Source organism: Microtus pennsylvanicus, chromosome 14 (genome assembly GCF_037038515.1).
Source record: "Microtus pennsylvanicus isolate mMicPen1 chromosome 14, mMicPen1.hap1, whole genome shotgun sequence".
In the NCBI taxonomy this organism is placed as follows: domain Eukaryota; kingdom Metazoa; phylum Chordata; class Mammalia; order Rodentia; family Cricetidae; genus Microtus; species Microtus pennsylvanicus.
Genome location: NC_134592.1, coordinates 5071845 through 5089332, shown reverse-complemented (window position 1 = coordinate 5089332; position 17488 = coordinate 5071845). Strand labels below are relative to the sequence as shown.

Below are 17488 nucleotides of genomic sequence, written 5' to 3'. Positions count from 1 at the left end.
CTTTTTGTCTACCCCACCACTTAGTACTGGGCTGGCTGGGCTGAATCAGGGCTTATGACCTCTGTAGGTAGAGACTTTGTAGCCTGTCTCTACCTGTTTGTCCCATGGTAACCAAGACTAGAGGGCCAGATTGAGGGCAGGGCCTGTGTTTGGTGATGCCTGAGCTTTCTAGAAGCTCCACATTTGGGAAGTGAACCAAGGAGAGTGTTAACTGTGTGGGATGAAAATAGGGGCTTGAGGATAGAGGGTCAGACTGTGTCTGGGGGTACTTTTCTGTGTGCTAGGGCAAAGGATTCAGGTGCTCATGGGAGGTATTTCATCAGCACTGGCCCAAATATCACACATACAAATGTGAGATATTGCTTGTGTGTGTGTGTGTGTGTGTGTGTGTGTGTGTATGATTGGAGGTGGAGAAGCCATGTGGGTTGTATGATGTTCAGGGGGCTGGTTTTAATGGCTGTGGTCTCAGCCTATATGTGGGTATTTAAATAGTCACTTCCTTGATGACATCCAGGGACACAGGTCTCAGTGACCCTGGTCTCAGATGTTCCTCTTGGAACGCAGGTGTAAGCGAATGTCATATGGGATGTAGTCAGGAGTGGTCATCCCTATCTCTGAGGTCTGTCAGAGTTTGTCTGGCTCCATGTATGGACAGCAGGAGTCTTCCTTTCTGTCAGTGTTCCTGCTTGCTCCTGCAGTGCTTACAGAGGCCTCCTCAGTCACAGTAGGGGGTCATGATAGAGAGAAGGGCAGACAGATGAGGGTGGGGCTTGTGTTGAGGTGAGGTGCACTTCTTGTATTCCTTTCTTTGGATGTTTTCTAGGGGTGTCTCCAGTCCCATCACAGAGCAGAGGATGGAGGGAGGGTATGGAGACAGTCCCTTGGGCCAACCTTCCTACCCAGTGAGGGATGATCTCTGGCAAGGACAGGCACACTGGCATGCTCTGGGTCTGGCAGTGTAAGATCTCCTTTCTTTCGTTGATGCTAACTTAGGCCTCGGACCCTGGTCAGACCCCACAGCCTGTGGCTGAGGCATGTCATGATCTATTTGCTGTGTAAAGAACCAGGATAATCTCAGAGGGTCCCAGGGTATCTCTGGGTGCTTTATTTACAGGATTAGGGGGTAGGGCTGGTAACAGTGTCTTGTAGGACCCGGTGTCTGGCTGGGTGTTTGAGCTCATTTACCGGGGGAGCGGGAGAGGTTCTTCTGGGTGTGATGGTTATGCAGAGCCTCGTGTACCACAGAACAGGTAAAAGTTTCTCCTTGCGACCAGATGCTTGTGTCCACAGTGAGCTTGCTGTAGAGGAAGTAGGACCCATCTGAGTCCAGAATGGGTGGGGTGTTCCTGAAGTTCTCTTCCAGCTGCCCGTTCCTTTCCCACTCCACGCTGATGGCTTCAGGGAAGAAGTCTGTGACCATGCAGGTCAGACTAACCTTCTTCTTGGACATTTGTTCTCGAGGTGGAGGTATGGCGTACACTTGAGGTACCCTGGGTTGCCCTGCGGAGTGAGAAGGCACAACAAATTAAGGACAAAGTGGAGGGCTGTCCACACAAGCGTTCATTCTTACACCCATCACAGCTCCCGTCCACTTTGTCTACAGGTCCCACCTTTGGATTTTGTGATGGTTCTCTCAGTGGGGCCTGGGAGGCCTTTGTTGTTGACCTTGCATTTGAACTCCTTGCCACTCAGCCAGTCATTGTGCTGGATGGGGAGGACACTGACCACACGGAGGGTAGCGTTGCTCAGCACCTCAGGAGGCTGTGTCTGAGCAGTGTACACTTCAACATTGTTCACAAACCACTTGAACTGGACATCTGGTTCTTCCTCGCTCACATCCACCACTACACATGTGACCTTGGGGATCAGGGTGATCAGGAGTGTCTCTTTGGGCTTTGGAGGGAAGATGAAGACAGAGGGTCCGCCGATGTTAGCTATGAGGAGAAACAGGATGGATCAAAAACTGGGCCTCCAATGTGTGACTATTTGTGACAGTCTTTTCATGAGACTAAAGAAGGAGACTTAAATGACTTACGTGGGCACGGGGGGCGTGGTGGGGTTATGGGATCTGCAGAGAAAAGACCAGGCATTAATAGAGTCAGAGTGAGAGACACCAATCTGGGGAGGGGAAGGACGGCCCTAGTGTGGGCAGAGGCCAAGCTGTTCCTGGATATGATACGGATCGGTAGTTTGAGACCTGCGTCCTTGATGTGAAATATCGGTAGCCTTCTCAGAAGATCACTCTCTGAGTGTGAGGAACATGAACAGAGGCCTCCAGGAGGTAGACACAAAGGAACCCTGTTCCCCTGCTTGGTGTTGCCTCCCTGCCACCGTCTGTCCAGCTTGATTGTTGTAGACGAGGTTGACCCCAGTCTGACCTCTCAGTTAACCTTTATCTCCCTCGGTCCCCCTCTCACCAATTTTCTTGCTCAGATTGGTGCGGCTGGCTGGGTGGGCGACGTTGCAGGTGACAGTCTGGCTGGGCCACATGCTGGAGGACACAGTCACTGAGCTGCTGTGGGAGTAGAACCCAGAATGCAGGACCGATGGGAAGGTGCGCACGCTGCTGGCCAGGGTTCCAGGGTTCCAGGTTACGGTCGCCGGCTCAGGGAAATAGCCCTTGACCAGGCATCCCAGGGTCACTGTGGAGCCAGTTGGACATGCAGGAGCCAGTGGATAGACAGATGGGGCTGTTGTTGAGACTGCAAGAGAGGAGGATGTGTGAGCTTGTCAGACATGGCTGGATCCAAGCACTCTGTCCTTGATCCTACAAGAACCCCAGGCTTCTGCAAAGAGCACGTAGGATCTAGCACCTGGGATATATGGGCATCATATGGCCACCTTGATTGTTCCAGCTGTCTCAACTTAGACCCTGCTTACCCCAGGATCACCAGATCAGCCTGACCAGTAGAACTGAGCCCAGCTCTATCCCCAGGATATTTTCAGAAGGCTGGTGGACGAGCGCTCCCTTGTGTTTTCTATGTCCAGCTCTATAGTCTCTTGTACTTGTGTCTTGAAGCTGGACACATTGTTCAAGTCTTCCCTCAGTGGAGCCCGCATTCCCTTCCCAGTTCTGCCTGCCCTGCCATGTTGGCATCTGTTGTCTTGTTCCCTTGTTCCTTCTCTGTATTGTATGTATGTAAGTGTGTGTGTGTGTGTGTGTGTGTGTGTGTGTGTGTGTGTGTGTGTGTATGTGTGTATGTATGTATGTATTTGTTGTGGTGTCAGGTCCCATGAGCTCTTCACAGAACCAGATTCCTAGTCCTAGCCATGTAGGCTGTGCCTTCTGGTGTTGTTTTTGAGTTAAGGAGGGTGAACAAATCCCACTCCTAGATTCTTACTCTGATTCCATGCTGACACAATGCCCAGGGGACTCTTCCTCAATCTGCCTGCTACTTTGATTCCTAAACTTGTGCTCTGGGCTCCAACTTGAATTCAGCCCTCCTTGAATCTCCCTCCTTGATTCCCGAGGTCCATACCCAGCACAGCTGTCATGCGCCTTCCCTGCATGGGCAGCCCTGGCCTGACTAACTTCCCTGGAGGCATCCACGCTTGTCCTCTGCAGGGTAGTCCTCCTGGAGGGGGCCTAAAGAGCTCAGCTCTAGTTCCCCTACTGCCTCTTCTCTTACTCCTAATGCCACACTCATCCCTGGCTTCCCTTACATGGTGCCAGTGTCTCCCATATCCCAGCGAAGTCCCTTTTCTTCTAGAAGCCTTGGGCCCTTTAGTGTAGGATGTGCACCATTCACGAGGGAACTGGGTGTCAGGCTTGTGTTCCTCCAGCCCTAGTCTCCTTCTCTCAGCTCCAGGGCTAACTGGACTCCTGGCATCCTTGTTTGCATCATAGCTGCTGGCACCCACTGCTCAGACCCTGAAATGCACCCCACTGCTCTGCATCCAATTCTCTGGATACCTAACCACTGGGGCATGCTTGACCTTCTTGACCTGTGTTCCAGAAGTGCAGCCTATAAGGCTCTTTTGAGAGTGTTAGCCTTGGTCACTTTCCCTGCTCAGGTCCCTACTCAGTCAAGGTTTTTCTTGCCCCTCACTACTGGTTCTCTCTGCAGCCACGCTGACCCCGTCTGTGAGTTCAGGCAAGCCCTGAGCACTTTCCCTCTCTCCTTTTCCTCCCCTTTCCTCTTCTCTCTAGTTCTTGCACATGGCCCCCTATCTGAACCCAGCTCTCACTATCTTCTTGCCAGAGGGCATGTCTCAAAATGAGGTGCAGACCAGCAACAGGGGAGCTGATGTAGCAGGAAAGGTAAGATGACCAGGTCCCCTCTCAGCTGTTTTAAATTTCCGCATCTCACCTCATCCCCAACCCCTCAGCTATCACTGCTGCCTGAATAGTCTCACTTCTAACAAAGGTCCGTCCAGGCCTCTTTCACCCTGCCCGGAGAATTCCTGGTTGCCCCTGCTAGACCTACTGATTTCCTTGGTTGATCTGGTGCCCCAGCACTACCACCTGCCTCAGTACACTGTGGCCACTCAGGCTGGGTCCCCACACAACCACTTGCCCTGCTTTCCATACAGCTAGTGAGTTCACTTTCTCACACTTCATCTGCCCCAGAACCTCAGTCCCACCGTCTTCAGTCACTTTTAGGTACTCAGCCCGACGCCCTAACTCCTACCGCTCCCAGCTGTCCTGTAGTAATTGCTCAGCCTCGTCTCCAGTCCCTCACTTGGTCTCAGCTCACTGGTAACTGCTCAGTATGGTATCCTATAACCTGCGACCCTCTCCATCTCACAGCCCAGCTCCTCTGGGGCTTCTCCGACTGCTCCTTCACATTGCCATCCACATCAGCCCCCTGCAGTATCCTAGCCCATGCCTTCCATCGTCACCTACCACAGCTCTCTCGTAGGTGCTTACTTTGATTTCATGAGCTCCTGAGGATTCCTTGACTCTCCAGAATTCTCGCCTACTCTGGATCCCTGGAAGAGCTCATCCTGGTTCCCCACTTTCCCAGCTGCCTCAGATCACCCGTGGCTGTTCAACCTGACATCCCACACACCCACCAGCTCTAGCTCCATTGTAGCTGTTCAGCCAGACCCCTGTACCCTCACTTGCCCCACCTCCCCGTAACTTGATCCCCAAAACTACTTCCATGTGCCTCCTCTGTCCTGTAATGCCCAGTGTCCCCATCTCCTTGTAGCTACTCAGCCTGGTCCTAAACTCCCACCTTCCCTAGCACCCCCAGAACTGCTCAGCTGGTCCCCATCTTCCCTATCACTGCCAGAACTGCTCAGCTGGTCCCACATTCCCTAGCACCCTCAGAGCTGCTCAGCTGGTCCCCACCTTCCCTAGCACCCCCAGAACTGCTCGGCTGGTCCCTGCCTTCCCTAGCACGGCCAGAGATGCTCAGCTGGTCCCCACCTTCCCTAGCACCCCCAGAACGGCTCAGCTGGTCCCTACAATCCCTAGTACACCCAGAGCTGCTCAGCTGGTCCCCAACTTCCCTAGCACCTACAGAGTTGCTCAGCTGGTCCCCACCTTCCCTAGTACCCTCAGAACTGCTCAGCTGGTTCCCACCTTCCCTAGCACCCCCAGAACTGCTCGGCTGGTCCCTGCCTTCCCTAGCACCCTCAGAGCTGCTCAGCTGGTCCCCACCTTCCCTAGCTCGCCAAGAACTCTTCAGCTGGTTCCCACCTTCCCTAGCACCCCAGAGCTGCTCAGATGGTCACTACCTTCCCTAGCACCCCCAGAGCTGCTCAGCTGGTCCCCACCTTCCCTAGCACTGCCAGAACTGCTCAGCTGGTCCCCACCTTCCCTAGCATCCCCAGAGCTGCTCATCTGGTCCCCACCTTCCCTAGCTCCCCCAGAACTGCTCGGCTGGTCCCTGCCTTCCCTAGCACCGCCAGAGATGCTCAGCAGGTCCCCACCTTCCCTAGCTCGCCAAGAACTCTTCAGCTGGTTCTCACCTTCCCTAGCACCCCCAGAGCTGCTCAGATGGTCACTACCTTCCCTAGCACCCCCAGAGCTGCTCAGCTGGTCCCCACCTTCCCTAGCACTGCCAGAACTGCTCAGCTGGTCCCCACCTTCCCTAGCACTCCCAGAACTGCTCAGATGGTCCCCACCTTCCCTAGCACCCCCAGAACTGCTTAGCTGGTCCCCACCTTCCCTAGCACTGCCAAAACTGCTCAGCTGGTTCCCACCTTCCCTAGCACCCCCAGAACTGCTCAGCTGGTCCCTACCATCCCTAGCACCCCCAGAATTGCTCATCTGGTCCCCACCTTCCCTAGCACCCCCAGAACAGTTCAGCTGGTCCCGACTTTCCCTAGCACTCCCAGAGCTGCTCAGCTGGTCCCCACCTTCCCAGCACCCCCAGAACTGCTCAGCTGGTCTCCACCTTCCCTAGCACTCCCAGAGCTGTTCAGCTGGTCCCCACCTTCCCTAGCATCCTCAGAACTGCTCATCTGGTCCCCACCTTCTCTAGCATCTCCAGAACTGCTCATCTGGTCCCCACCTTCCCAGCACCCCCAGAGATGCTCATTCTGTTCCCCATCTTCCCTAGCACCCCAGAGATGCTCATTCTGGTCCCCACCTTCCCTAGCATCCCCAGAACTGTTCAGCTGGTCCCCACTTTCCTTAGCACCCCCAGAGCTGCTCAGATGGTCACTACCTTCCCTAGCACCCCCAGAGCTGCTCAGCTGGTCCCCACCTTCCCTAGCACTGCCAGAACTGCTCAGCTGGTCCCCACCTTCCCTAGCACCCCCAGAACTGCTCAGCTGGTCCCCACCTTCCCTAGCACTGCCAAAACTGCTCAGCTGGTTCCCACCTTCCCTAGCACCCCCAGAACTGCTCAGCTGGTCCCTACCATCCCTAGCACCCCCAGAATTGCTCATCTGGTCCCCACCTTCCCTAGCACCCCCAGAACTGTTCAGCTGGTCCCGACTTTCCCTAGCACTCCCAGAGCTGCTCAGCTGGTCCCCATCTTCTCTAGCACCCCCAGAACTGCTCAGCTGGTCCCCACCTTCCCAGCACCCCCAGAACTGCTCAGTTGGTCTCCACCTTCCCTAGCACTCCCAGAGCTGCTCAGTTGGTCCCCACCTTCCCTAGCATCCTCAGAACTGCTCATCTGGTCCCCACCTTTTCTAGCATCCCCAGAACTGCTCATCTGGTCCCCACCTTCCCAGCACCCCCAGAGATGCTCATTCTGTTCCCCATCTTCCCTAGCACCCCAGAGATGCTCATTCTGGTCCCCACCTTCCCTAGCACCCCCAGAGCTGCTCAGCTGGTCCCCACCTTTCCTAGCACCCCCAGAACTGCTCAGCTGGTCCCCACCTTCCCTAGCACTGCCAAAACTGCTCAGCTGGTCCCCGCCTTCCCTAGTACCCCCAGAACTGCTCAGCTGGTCCCTACCATCCCTAGCACCTCCAGAATTGCTCATCTGGTCCCCACCTTCCCTAGCACCCCCAGAGCTGCTCAGCTGGTCCCTACCTTCCCTAGCACTCCCAGAACTGCTCAGCTGGTCCCCACCTTCCCAGCACCCCCAGAGATGCTCATTCTGGTCCCCACCTTCCCTAGCACCCCCAGAACTGCTCAGCTGGTCTCCACCTTTCCTAGCACCCAGAGATGCTCAGCTGGTTCCTACCTTCCCCAGCACCCCAGAACTGCTCAGCGGGTCCCCATCTTCCCTAGATCCCCAAGAACTGCTCAGCTTGTCCCCACCTTCCATAGCTCCCCAAGAACCTCTCAGCTGGCCCCTACACTCTCACCTTCCCTAGCTTTTTCAGAACTGCTCACATTTGAACCCCACACCCCCACCTTCCCTAGCATCCCTAGAAGTGCTCAGCTGGTCCCCACACTCCCACCTTCCCTAGATCCCCAGAGCTGCTCAGCCTACACTTTACATCACTTCTGCTACAGGTGTTGTCTTGCTTCCTGAGCTTTCAAGGCCTCTGTGACTCTAGAATCCCTACCTCCTTGCGATCCAGAGATGTTCAGTCTGGTTCTCCATGCTGCATCCTGCTTCAGCTTCCCTCTAGTTTCTCAGGTTGGACCCCCACACTCCCACCTGCCTAACTTTCCTGCAGGTCTCACACTGGTAATCCACACTCTCATCTATCCCAGTTCCCCTTTAGTTCCTCAGTTTGGTCTCCCACATGCCCACTTTCCCCAGACCTGCTGCAGCTTTTTAGTCAGATTCCTATATTCTTTTTTTGGCCCAGTTCCCCTGTTCAGCCTTTCTTGCCATATTCTCAGCTACCCCAGCTCCCATGCAACTGTTCAGCAACCCCCCTAGGCTTCCACCTGCTCTAGCCCTCCTGCAGCTGTCCAGCCTGGCACCTTGAAATCTTAAACGCCCCAGTTCCCCTGTTCTCTTGGGTCTGCCTTGGGCTTCTCAAATGCCCACTCTCCACAACCTACCTGTAGCTTCCTGCCTGGTTCTTGGAGTTCCTTAGACTTCTTCCTGCCAGTCTTGGCTTCTTTCAGTTCTGGTTTGGCCCCACTCCTTGTCTTATCTCTTCAATGCTGAGCTTGATTCCCTAACCCTGGAGAGTCCACTGTCTTTTCTGGATTCCCTGGTAGGCTTAGAATCCCTCTTGGATGAGTTTTGGATTCCCCCATGCCTTCTTTCCCCTATCAACTCACCATTGTCAGCCTTGTAGGTTTCTGCTGCAGAGAACTTGTTTCTCTGGCTCCCATGCTCTGTTGACTCAGCTGATTTGATTTGGTACTACCAGCTTCTGGACAGACTAAGTTCATCTCATAGGTCTGCTGATGTATCCAACTCTGGTTGTTGTCCCGTGTGTGTGTGTGTGTGTTTCAGGTCCGGGGGCCTGTGCTCCAGCCCATGGGATCACTGGACCCTGTCTGGTAAACACTCTTCAGGTTGTCGTCTTACCTGTGCAGCCCATGAATCTCTTCCATAGTGTCTGGCATCTCAACCTCTTCCCACTCCTCCATGGCTTATTGGTTGTTCAGTTCTGGAGACATCCTCTGCTGGCCCAAGTCTCATGGTCCTCTCCATTTGCACCGTCCTTTTCCTGTTGATGTCACTTATGTGAGGGAAATAGGAAGGTGATTCCCTCTTTTCTTGTTTTGTCCCATGGCTCCCAGAAGCTTAACTCTGGGTTCTGTCCTCCTTGGAGTTGAACCCAATTGTCACAAAGGTAAAAATGCCACCTCACAGCCATCTCTGTACAGACTAAGAACAGGATTGAAACTGGGTGGCACAAGGCACTACCTGAAGTTCCCCTTTCTTTAGGGGTTTCTTGTCAGGGGGTGAGGGGAGTACAGATCTGGCTGAGGTTGCTTCACGAGGATGGGTGGGGGTGGATGAAGTAGTACCCTTGAGACCCAGGGGAGAAAGCAGGAAGCCTGGCCATTACCTGCTGCTCTGTGTTCACAGACTCCTTGGGTTCCTGGGCTGGCTGATATTATTAACGCTGCCTTCATCATTTCCCTCATTACTTTCCTGGAGAGGGAGGTTTCTTATTCAGATTGAAGCCCAAACATGGTGGCAATGTCTTCCTGTCCTTCTCCCCAGACAGTGCTTTCTTAGGGGAACCCAAACCAATCTGTGTTAGGGAAGAGAAGGGGCTAATGACAGGTGGGTAGAGCACACAATGTAAATCAGATGATGCATAGAAGGAGTTAGAGACCCGTGCTCACATGCAGGATGGCATGGCTACAAAAAACCCTGTGCTGGTTGCCAAGAGGGACCTTTGGATAAACTTCAAGGGGACCTGGGCAGGTAAAGTCCCTAGGAATGGCTTTTGCAAAGGAATGATATGAACTGTTGATCAGAGAGCAGAGGCATCATTGAGACATGAATCAGGAGGAATAAACTCGCTACAGCAGTGTGGGGTGCATGGGGCAGTGAACTCCAAGGAGAAGAGGAAGGGATGCTTACTTAGGTAGGACCCAAGAGGCATGTGTCAGAAGGCAAGGTACAGGTTAGGGAGAGGAAGTGGGCCCACACGGTCCTGGGGCTGAAGTAGTGGTACGCTCTAATTTGAGGGCCCAGGATTCCTAGAAAGAGAGACTTCCCTGGGTGTAGAGACACTGGCACCAAGTAGGAGAAAGCAGGGATCAGTGTGGGGTCAGGGGTAAGAGAAGAGGCAGTAGCGGAACTTCTACTAAAGAGCTGAGCTCATTAGGTTCCCCTTTGGAAAAATACCCTGCAGAGGTCAAGTCAGGGCAGGCCAGGCCAGGGCTGCCCATGCTGGGAAGGTGCATGACAGCTGTGCTTGATTCCTCAGGAATCAAGGAGGAAGATTCAATGAGGGCTAAGGTCAATTTTAAGAATTAAAGTAGCAGACAGGCTGAGGTCCCCTGGGCATTGTGATTCCTCTGTGGAATCAGAGTCAAGAGTCTAGGAGTGGGATTTGTTTACTCTCCTTAGCTTAGAGCCAACTCCAGATAGATATGAGTTTGTGAAGAACCTGTGGGTTCTGAGAACAGGTGCCACCAATCAGGCCGGATACTGTCTTAGTTACTTTTCCATTGCTGTGATAAGACACGATGACAAACGTAACATAAAACATTTATTTCGGGTTGACAGTTTCAGAGGGTTAGAGTTCATGACCATCATGGCAGAGAACATGGCAGCATGTAAGGAGGCAGGAAGCTGAAGCAGTAGCTGAGAACTTGCATATTATATTTTATTTTATGTTTAAAAAGCAATCTTTTTTTTATTTTACATACCAATCCCAGTTCCCTCTCCCTCCTTTCCTCCCGCTCCCTGCACCATCCACGCAACCCATCCATTCTCAGAAAGAGTGAGGTCTCCCATGGGGAGTCAACAAAGTCTGCCACACGCATTGGGGCAGAATCAGGACACCCCCCACCCCCGTATCTAGGCTGAGCAAGGAGCCCAAGGGAATGGGCTCCAGCCAGTTCATGTACCATAAATACTGGCCCCACTGCCAGTGGTCCCACAAACTGCCCAAGCCACACAATTGTCCCCCACATTCGGAGGGCCTAGTTCAGTCCTATGCAGGCTCTCCAGCTGTTAGTCCAGAGTCAGTGAGCTCCCACTAGCTTGGGTCAGCTGTTTCTGTGGGTTTCTGCATCATGGTCTTGAGCCCTTTGCTCTTATTATCGCTCTTCCTTCTCTTTGACTGGACATTGGAAGCTTGACCCAGAGCTTAGCTGTGGGTCTCTGCATCTGCTTCCATCATTTCCTGGATGAAGGTTCTATGATGACAGTTAAGGTAGTCATCAATCTGATTTCAGGGGAAGACCAGTTCGGGCACCCTCTCACTATTGCTTAGGGTCTTAGCTGGGGTCATCCTTGTAGATTTCTGGGAATTTTCCTAGTGCCAAGTTTCTTGCTAACCCCATAATGGATCCCTCTATCATGATATCTCTTTCCTTGCTCTCCCTCTCTGTCCTCCCAACTAGGCCATCCCCATCCCCCATGTTCTGCTCCCCCCTCCCCTTCTCCCCTTTCCCCTTCTTCCATCCTTGCCCTGCCCCAATTCTTTACTCAGGAGATATTGTCTATTTCCCCTTCCCAAGGGATCCATGTTTGTCTTTCTTAGACTCCTTCTTGTTTCATAGTTTCTCTGGGGTTGTGGACTGTAGGCTGGTTATCCTTTGCTTTATATCTAATATCCACTTACGAGTGAGTACACACCATGTTTGTCTTTCTGAGTCTGGGTTACCTCACTCAGGATGTTTTTTTTCTGATTCCATTCATTTGCATGCAAATTTCTTTTTCTTTTTTATTATTTTTCCATTCGAAAATTTACACTTCCTCCCCTCCTCCCATTCCCCTTCCACTCCCCCACTCCCCCTCCTCTCTTCCCCTCCCTCCTTAAGAGAGGGCAGGGTACCCTGCCCTGTGGGAAGTCCAAGTACGTGCAGTAGAAACAGGTCCCAGTGCCATTATTGATGGTTTCTCAGCCCGCCTCCATTGGCAGCCACATTCAAAGAGTCCGGTTTGATCACATGCTTGTTCAGTTCCGGTCCAGCTGGATTTGGTGAGCTCCCATTAGATCAGGCACACGGTCATTGTATTTAACCACTGAGTAGCACTCCATTGTGTAAATGTGCCACATTTTCTTCATCCATTCTTTGGTTGAGGGACATCTAGGTTGTTTTCAGGTTCTGGTTATTACGAATAATGCTACTGTGAGCATAGCTGAGCAAATGTCCTTTTGGTATGAATGTGTGTCCTTTGAGTATATACCCAAGGGTGGTATTGCTGTATCTTGAGGTATATTGATTCCCAATTTTCTGAGAAAATTTTCTGCCACACTGATTTCCAAAGTGACTGTACAAATTTGCATTCCCACCAGCAATGGATAAGTGTTCCACTTACTTCACATCCTCTCCAACATAAGCTATCATTGGTGTTTCTGATCTTAGTCATTCTGACAGGTGTAAGATGGTATCTCAGAGTTGTTTTGATATGCATTTCCCTGAAGGCTAAGTTGAACAATTCCTTAAGAGTCTTTTGGCCATTTGAAATTCTTTTGTTAAGAATTCTCTGTTTAGAGCTGTACCCCATTTTAATAGGATTATTTGGTATTTTGATGTCTAGTTTCTTTCTTTTTTTTATGTCTAGTTTCTTGAGCTCTTTACGTATTTTGGAGATAATTTCTCTGTCTGATGTAAGTTTGGTGAAGATCTTTTTCCTATTTAGTTAGCTGCTGTTCTGTCTTATTGACTGTATCCTTTGCCTTTTAGAAGCTTGTCAGTTTCAGGAGGTTCCATTTATTTATTGTTACTCTCAGTATCTGTGCTACTGGCGTTATATTTAGGAAGTGGTCTCCTGTGCCCATGCATTGAAGGCTACTTCCCACCTTCACATCTATGAAGTTCCGTGTGGTTGGATTTATATTGAGGTCTTTGATCCATTAGGACTTGAGCTTAGTGAATGGCAATAGGAATGGATCTTTGTCACATGCTGACATGCAAAAACTGGATATTTTAAAGGAACAACTTGAAGTTATTTAAATTCATAAGGCTATGGGACTTTTTAGGTTTATAAAATGTTTTTACATTATTAATATATGAATTTAAAAATAAAAGTTTAGAAATTCAGGCCACAGTATGAGAATCAAACACTAAACACTAGAAACTGGGATGTTTCTATCTTATGATGTAGCAAGACAATGGCCTAAGCAATATGGCAAAGGGCTTGGAGCAGCATCTCAACCTATGGCTCATGACTGTTTGGAAGTTGAGGGGTAGCCTAGGACCACCTGCATGTTGGATGCTTGTATTGCAGTTCATATCAGTGGCAAAATTGCAGTTGTGAAACAGCAACGAGAATGACGTTATGGTTGAAAGGTTACCACAACGTGGGGAACTGTGTTGAAGGGTCACAGCATTAGGAAGGTTGAGAGTGACTGGCTCAGAGAATGTTTCTCCTTACATAAGGTCTACTCAAGCTTAAGGACATATGTCTAGCCTCTTTGTCTTTGCTAACTTTGTTAAACTTAAGCTATTTTAATAAACTAAGTCATATAAAAATTGTTATATTCTGTAATGGTTTACTATAAAAGGATCAGGAATTTTCCCAGTCTCTTTAATCTGTGTTTATGAGTTAAAAGTTTTATTTTGACACTAAAAGAAGCTTCAATTCAGAAATCATTATTTTTAAGGCACAAATTTAACAGAGATAAAATTTTAAACTCTTAATCTTATAAAAACTTATAATTGTAAACTGTTAAAGATAAGTAAGACATGCCAATTAATAGTCACCTTATAAATGATCAAATTATTTAGTGTGTTCAGGTTGACTTGAATTCAAACCGGGGTAAGTTCCTCTTGCTGTCTTCTTTCTTACAGACCTCATTAATGCCCACTCTTCCTTAGACCATATCTGAGTTTCTGAAGCCAGGCTCTTCAAGTATCCCATGTGTCCAGATGAATCACTTAACCTTGCTGCCCAGATTCAGGATGAAGAAGAGTACCCCCATGCTTGGGGGTGGCCTAAGTCCTGACCCATATCCATCTCTCCTCACCAACTCTTGAACTAAGGGGAGGGCATTTATCTTCATCATTCCCCCAAAGTCCAAGGACACATTCTTGATCTCCCTGACCCTTAAGATTGCATGTACGGTGGTAGCCAATTCTGCTGGTTTATGATGTGCACATGGCTCAGATGCAGGTCTGGGAAGAGCAATATGACAACACCTTCCATGTGGTCAGCACCCTCCTTATCCTGTGCCAAGACTGGCTGAGAGGTAAGGAATTCAAGTTCAAGATCAACAGTGGACCCTTTCCAGTTCTCACTGAAACTTAAAGGTGGGATCTAGGGGAGGTGGACTATATGGGGGCTGCCATGGACAGGGTACTGAGCTTGGCAAAGCTTTTTACTTTGGCAGTGACTTCTGTTCTGACTTCTCTCCTCACAGGAAAGGCTCAGATGCTTCAGGAATACACCATGCCTCCACCCAAGGAACAGATGACCAAGATCAAACTCATTTTCACCTTCATGATCGTGGACTTTAATCTCAGAGACATTGATACGCAGTTACGTAGCCATGGAAACCAGAGCAGAACTACAGGAACATCCCACTGCTCATGGACTCTGTTGGGTCCTTCTTCCTCTACAGAAACCTTACTGTGGACAAGAGCAGGAGGCAGGAGGGAAATGTTTTTACTTGCTCTGTAGTACACGAGATCATGCACAACCACCACATGTAGAAGACCCTCTCCCAGACAGTGGATTAATGAGTGCAGCACTCAGTAAATCCTCCAATTCCTAGGTGGTGCAGGAGAATTGTCTGTATTCTGTCAATCATGTTTTAAATAAATGCTGATTGGCCAGGCAGGAAGTATAGGCGGGTCAACCAGATAGGAAGTAGAGCCAGGGCAATGAGAACAGGAGAATTCTGGGAAGGAAGAAGCCCATTCCTCCCAGTCCTGCCCAGACCATGGAAGAAGCAAGATGTAATCTACCTGGCTGAGAAAGGTACCAAGCCATGTGGCTAACGTAGATAAGAACAATGGGTTAATATAAACTACAAGAGTTAACAAGAAGCCTGAGCTAATGGGCCAATCAGTTTAATAATTTACAGAGATCTTTGTGTGATTTTCTTTGGGGCTTGCTGGCTGTGGGGTATTGGGTGGGACAGAAACCCCAACAAGCAGGCCCTCCATGTTACACCTAGGGCTACTAATTCCTGTGTATTTCTTTCCTCCACATGAATAAATCACCCAGCACTGCCCTGGGACCCAGTGAAAGTGTCTTGGTTCTTCTGTGGTAATATTACACCTATGTGCCTAGGCCAATGGCTGGGGGGGTCTAGTTAGTGTCCAAGTCCATATCATCAGACTCAGAACATTTGTGTCTATCTGGCCTGGTCTGAGGTCATCCCTCAATAGAGGGAGAGGTTTGGTACAAAGGGGCTTTCTCCCCTGCTCTGCCTATAGCCAGCTGAAGTGCTAAGGCTGAACAAGCCCCCCCCCCCCCCCAGTAATCTCCTAAGGAAACGAACACAAGGAATGTATAAATTCTGACTCTTTCTGTCTGTCCTTGTCCTTTTTCTCTGCCCAACAGCGCCCCTGTGACTGCAGGGTGCATCTAGCCTAGCCATATAACAAACCATTAAGCCCAATCCATTCAGCACAGCCCACTCTGCCTCATCTCTCTGGTATATGGGCTAGGGCTGTCTATGTGTGTGGACACTGCCTATCTACCAGACACTCATTCTTGTGCTCCAGAGGAACTGAGGCCAGTGTTCTGGCTGCCCTAGAAGAGGGTCTACCAGATATCCACATAGGTGTTTAGCCTGACCCATTAGAACCAGTGTACTTACTATCACTCAGTCCGTATAATACCTGTTCTCAGAGGTGTACACGGGTGTTCCTGCCTAGGTCTTCACAGAGGCACCTCACATAACAGCCACCCCTGTAGGGTGTTACCATATCCCCAACTGCCACCTCAATATCCACATTTGGGCCATCATAGTCAGACACAGTTATCAGCTTCTGAAGGTACCTTCACCCATCTCTATACACACAGTATCTGAGTACCAATATGTCCCTGAAGGCCTGTCCTTCTACCTTACACAGATGACAGGCCTTCTTCCTTACATGGACCTTCACTGAAGTCAAGGCATCACCAGGCCCAAGCTCTGTCATCACTGTGGCCCTCTGAACTTGGTTGCCAAGGGGTAGGCAGAGGGTCAGGTAGGCTGTAGATCCACTTTCTGCTTGGCTTTAGGCCCTCACCTAGGCCAAACAGACCCAGAACTGAGGGATAAGATATACGGGGAGGACTCCTGGACAATCTAGGTCACATCATCAGTTCAGCGTTTCTATTGAACCCAAGGACTAAGCAAGAGCAGTTAGGCAAAGAGCTGCTAGCCCATAGAGGGCAGAAAGCAGAGCTGACCCTAGGACAGGTCCACCAGCCAAGCTTAGCTTGTCCTTTCTCTTGTGCCTCTCTGATGCCCCACCTTCCACACAGGAAATTGTCTCCAGTTTTCCCTTGTTGGAATAAACACTGACTGCCCTTCTCTGTCCAGAGCTGGAACTGGACGACAGCTGTGCTGAGGCCCTGGACGGGGAGCTGGACGGGCTCTGGACGACCATCATCATCTTCATCACCCTCTTCCTGATCAGCGTGTGCTACAGTGCCACGGTCACACTCTTCAAGGTCGGCACAGCTCCCCCACTGTCCCTGTGATGTCTTATGTTACCCTATTGCCCCCGTAGTGTCCTCTTACGTTTCTTGTGTTCCCTCTACCGCCTTGGTAGCTTCCCTGAACTGTGACCCTCTTTGTATCACGCCATCCTCACCTTGCCCCAGTGTATTTGCTGCCCCTGGTCTATCATGCCACCACCACAGTGTGAACCTGCTTGTCCATGCTGTCTCCATCTTGTTTCGGTGCTGCCCACAGTTGTTTGTCTTTTTCACACTCTGTCCCCATATTTTTCTTACTGTACCCCCAAGCTTCCCCAGAATGTTCCTCACCCTACTCATTCACCATTGCCAAACTGAATCCATGCTATTCCCCACACTGGTCCTACTGTGTCTCCACCCTCTGTGTCATGTCTATAAAAACTCCCACATCAACTACAGAGACACTTGCTCAATCATGTTAATTGTTGCTCTATTCATGATAGTCACACACTGGAAAGAGTCTAGATGTTTGTCATCAGATGAGTAGATCAAGGAAGTGTGGTACATTTATACAATGGAATATTATTCAGCTGTTAAAAATGAATATGGGCTAAAACTAAGGACCATCTGAGGGGTTGTATGGAATACTAATATAATGGAAACATCTTAAACATGAGCTCTTCAGCTAGGGAAGCAGGAATCAGGTAGGCTAACAGCAGATCTTCGCCTTGTTACAAGGTAGCCCACCAGAGAGGAACACCAGACACAGTTCTAGTCTATTAAAAGTCTTTTTTCCAGACTGGTGGGACTGTACTCAGGTATTTGGGACCTAAGTATAGCCCTGAGAATTTAGAACAAGAGGCATTTATTTATCTCTTTACCAAGTTTCATTTTTCTACATTTATTCTTCTTTCACACATTACATCTGGACAGCCCCACAGTGATGACCCCTCCAG

General features: G+C 50.2%; 1 protein-coding gene and 2 gene segments (V, D, J or C); 1 reads left to right on the top strand and 2 right to left on the bottom strand.

Annotated features, from left to right (window-relative positions):
* The window catches only part of Tedc1 (tubulin epsilon and delta complex 1), a 520546-nt gene that overhangs the window by 198075 nt on the left and 304983 nt on the right, over window positions 1-17488 (top strand). The window lies entirely within an intron of this gene.
* LOC142835326 (Ig alpha chain C region-like) overlaps window positions 1-17488 on the bottom strand; it is a 178569-nt gene that overhangs the window by 104701 nt on the left and 56380 nt on the right.
* On the bottom strand, window positions 1075-13878 carry LOC142835212 (Ig gamma-2C chain C region-like). The segment is given in 6 exon segments: window positions 1075-1500; window positions 1611-1934; window positions 2036-2068; window positions 2418-2702; window positions 8594-8678; window positions 13840-13878. Coding segments are annotated over 6 exon segments (1089 nt in total).